Raw genomic sequence first — 3,936 nt, forward strand, 5'->3', positions numbered from 1 at the left:
ATTGTGAATGATAACAGTTGTAATGATTTGATTGATTTGGATTTGAGTCGATTTGAGAATGTGAAGAATGTTGAGATTGGTTCAAATGCTTTGAAGAATGTAAAGAATCTCACAATGAATGGATTGAATGAATTGATTCGATTTGGAGTGGGAAGTGGAAGTCTGAATGGAGTTGAGATTATGAGTATTGGATCCAATTCTCTCAATTCAATCTCTTCATTCAATCTCAGTTTGTTTTCAAATGTGAGAAGAATTGAGATTGGATCAAGATCAATGAATAATGCTACTGCTTTGATATTGGATGGATTGAATGAATTGGATGAACTGAATGTGGGATTTGAGAGTATGACTGGAGTAGAAAGAGTTGATATTGGATCCAATACTCTCAATTCAATCTCTTCATTTGATTTCAGTTTGTTTTCAAATGTGAGAAGAATTGAGATTGGACATGAATCAATGAATCAAGTAGTGAATGTGACAGCAAATCGATTAGGAATGTTACAGAATGTGAGAATTGATGATGATAGTAGTGTTGTTGAATGGAATGTATCGATTGATTCATCAGATCGATTGATTTCAATTCCTGGTGTGATTAGTGGTTTGAAAGTAGTAGGAAACAGTTGTAATGAATTGAGAGAATTGGATTTGAGTCGATTTGAGAATGTGAAGAATGTTGAAATTGGTTCAAATGCTTTGAAGAATGTGTTGGAATTGAATATGAAGAATATGAGTCGATTAGAGAGTATTGAAGTGGGAATGAAGTCATTGATTGAATGTTCATCATTCTCAAGTATGGGAGATGTGAATCTGAATAGAGTGAAGATTGGAGATGATTCATTTGGAAATGGATCTGTATTTGAATTGGATGAAGAATGTGGAATTGAGGAAGTGGAGATTGGAAAGGATTGTTTCAAAGGGAATATGGATAAGGAGGATTCTCTTGGATTTGTGATGAAGAAACTGAATGATATGAAGCGAATTGATATTGGAAGTGGATCATTTCGTCATTTCAATCGGTTTGAATTGTCAGGTGAATTGAATGGATTGGAATTGATGTGTAGAATGTAGAAAACTGATTGAAGTGAGTATAGGAGAGAATAGGATGAATGGACGTCGATTGAGTGAGGATGATGAAGGAATGATGTTCAGTGGAGTGAAAGCATTGAGAGTAGAAAGTGAGAATGAATGATGAGAATGATGAATCAGATTTGATAGGATTGGAGGAGATGGTGATTGGATCGAATTCATTCCCTGTAGCGACTTCAATGACATTGAGAATGCTTCCAAATGTTCGAGAGATTGTATTGAGTAATAACACATTGAATGAAGTAGAAGAGTTGTTCCTGAGTGGAATTGGAGATGGAGGGAAGTCGATTGTTCAACTGAGCAACAATACACTATTGAATCTGAAGAGTATCACGATTGGAGATGATTCAGATAATGAGATTGCTCGATTCGAAGTCATGTGAATGAGAATCCTGGTTCAAATGTGACCATTGTTGTGGATCCTATTCTTCCAAATCAGATATTCAAAGTGAGAAATGAGAATGAGATGAGTGATATTCCAAGTGATGTGAAGATTCTATCATTTGATGGAATGATGAGAGTGTGAGTGTATTGAATGTGAGTAATTGGAGGAGTATTCGGAATGTGTCAATTGGATGGAACTGTCTTGAATCTGTGAATCATGTTGAAGCTCGAGGATTAGGTGAATTGGAAGCATTCAATGTTGAAGAGAATAGTCTGTTGAATGCAATGTCATTCTCAATTGATTACTCTTCTGTTGTATCTCGAAAGGTGATTGTGAGGAGTATGAGTGAATTGAATGAAATGTCGATAGCTGTGAGCAAGTTGGTGATAGGAGATGATAGTTGTAATGAATTGTTGAGTGAAGAAGAAGAAGTGTTGAATCTGAGTCGATTTGTGAATGTAAGAAGGATATTGATTGGATCGAATGCTTTGATGAATGTGAGAAAGGTGATGGCAAGAGGATTGTTGAATCTGGAATCATTGGAGATTGGAAGTGGATCTCTTGTGAATGTGAGAGAGTTTGAGATTGATGTTGGAAGTGTTGTGAGATGGAGTTATGTGATTCGAGATAGTGTGATTGTTGATCTGATTCCTTATGTGGTGAGTGATTTGGTGATTGTTGTAATGAAGTCAACTTCACTTGTCTGGATCTGAGTCGATTTGTGAATCTGAGATCGATTCGTATTGGTTCGAATTGTCTAAATCATGTGAGGAGTGTGTTGACAGAAGGTCTGATTCATCTGGAATCATTGATTGTGGGAGAGAGAAGTCTGATTGAAATGATTAATAATCCTGACGCTGAATGGGTTTATAAAGCGAATGATATGATGAGTGTTGTGAATGCTCCTTCTGTGATCAGTAAGTTGATAATTGCTGACAATTGTTGTAATGAAGTCAATTTCACTTCTCTGGATCTGAGTCGATTTGTTCATTTGAAGTCATTAGTGATCGGAAAGAACTCTCTGAATGAGATTGTGAATATCACAGGTGTTGAATATGAATTGTTGAATGAAGTGATTATTGGTGAGAATAGTCTGAGTTCATTGAGTCATTCGTGAGGAATTGAGTGTTGACTGATGACTAGATACACAGTGAATAATTGGAATTCATATTTGAGTATTCCTTTGTATGTAACTGCACTGACTGTAACTGACAATTCATGTAATGATAATAACATATATGCTGTTGATTTGAGTTCATTCAAGTTTCTTCGAAGTGTTGTGATTGGTAATAGCTGTTTCCAGTATGTTCGGATATTGTCGATAGTGGGACTCAATTGGCTTGAATCAGTCAGTATTGGTGGTAAGAGTTTTGGGAGTGACGGTTCATTATGGGAAGTTAGTGAGTTGAAGATTGTGAATTGTCCACAATTGAAGAGTTTGAGTATTGGATATTGGTCGTTTGGTCGATACAATGGATTTGAATTGTCTGAGTTACCTCAACTGAAATCTGTTGTAATAGGCTACAGTGTTAATAGTTATGGATGTTTTCAATATGCTCGTAATGCAGTATTCAGAGGTATGACTGATGGAAGAGATGGATTGTAGACTTGCCATCATTGGAGACTATCCATCTAGGATATTATGTCTTCAGTAATGCAGAATATGTAGTATTTGAAAGTATGTGATAATAGGAATTGAACATATCAGATCTTCCTAAGTTGACGGTGTTACGATTATGGAGTTATTGCTTGGTTGGTTCGACTTCTACAAAGACAACTGATGTATTTCCCTATTACTATAAGAATACTCTTATCATGAGGAGTATGTATGTTAACAGTTCTAATCATCAGATCTACCATCTTTGACAATGTTAAGCATTAGTGATGATGTATTTAGGAATATGGGATTTGTAACATTAGAAAGTATCACATTTGGAACTATCAAACAATAGATGTTAGATCACCTCTCACTATCCAAGGATCCAGTTCTAATCATTTCCAATACACTCACACTCTTGAAGTGAATAGTTGATGATTGGATTGTTGATTGATATGTAGATGCATCTAGTCTTGCTCAGTTCATATCATCCAAAAGTGTTTATGTGAAAGCAACAGGTGAAGTGATTGATCTCAGTTCAATTCCATTATCAGTTGAGAATCTGAGGTTTGAGGATTATTCTCAATTGGATTCAACTGTTCTATCATTCAATCTGTCTCCATTCTCTCATCTCAAATCCGTCACTATTGGAGATGACTCTTTTGGTTCACCAATTGAGTTCATAGCGAATGGACTGAATGAATTGATTTCAATTCATATTGGAATGAACTCATTCACAAGGAGCAGAAAGTCTTATGCTGAAAGATCAAATCGAGAGTTTCATGTGAAGAACTGTGGATGTCTGAGAGAATTGATTATTGGACGATATTCATTCTCTGATTATTGTGTATTCGATCTATCCAATCTT

At 35.7% G+C, this 3,936-nt stretch overlaps 2 protein-coding genes across 2 annotated transcripts; both read left to right on the forward strand.

The window, feature by feature from the left end:
• Nucleotides 1–921: 921 nt before the first annotated feature.
• On the forward strand, nucleotides 922–1,469 carry JH06_5711 (hypothetical protein; the record flags this gene model as incomplete). Its single annotated transcript, XM_014669477.1, has 2 exons — nucleotides 922–991; nucleotides 1,216–1,469. The coding sequence occupies 2 exons, from the start codon at nucleotides 922–924 to the stop codon at nucleotides 1,467–1,469; spliced, it is 324 nt and encodes a 107-aa protein (XP_014524963.1).
• A 1,137-nt stretch (nucleotides 1,470–2,606) lies between these two features.
• JH06_5596 (hypothetical protein) lies at nucleotides 2,607–3,423 on the forward strand (the record flags this gene model as incomplete). Its single annotated transcript, XM_014669478.1, has 5 exons — nucleotides 2,607–2,766; nucleotides 2,797–3,048; nucleotides 3,078–3,136; nucleotides 3,164–3,293; nucleotides 3,323–3,423. 5 exons carry the CDS (start codon nucleotides 2,607–2,609, stop codon nucleotides 3,421–3,423), a joined length of 702 nt encoding a protein of 233 aa, XP_014524964.1.
• Between the last annotated feature and the right edge of the window lie 513 nt (nucleotides 3,424–3,936).

This window comes from Blastocystis sp. subtype 4 (assembly GCF_000743755.1).
Source record: "Blastocystis sp. subtype 4 strain WR1 chromosome Unknown seqid_0538, whole genome shotgun sequence".
Taxonomy (NCBI): Eukaryota; class Bigyra; order Opalinata; family Blastocystidae; genus Blastocystis; species Blastocystis sp. subtype 4.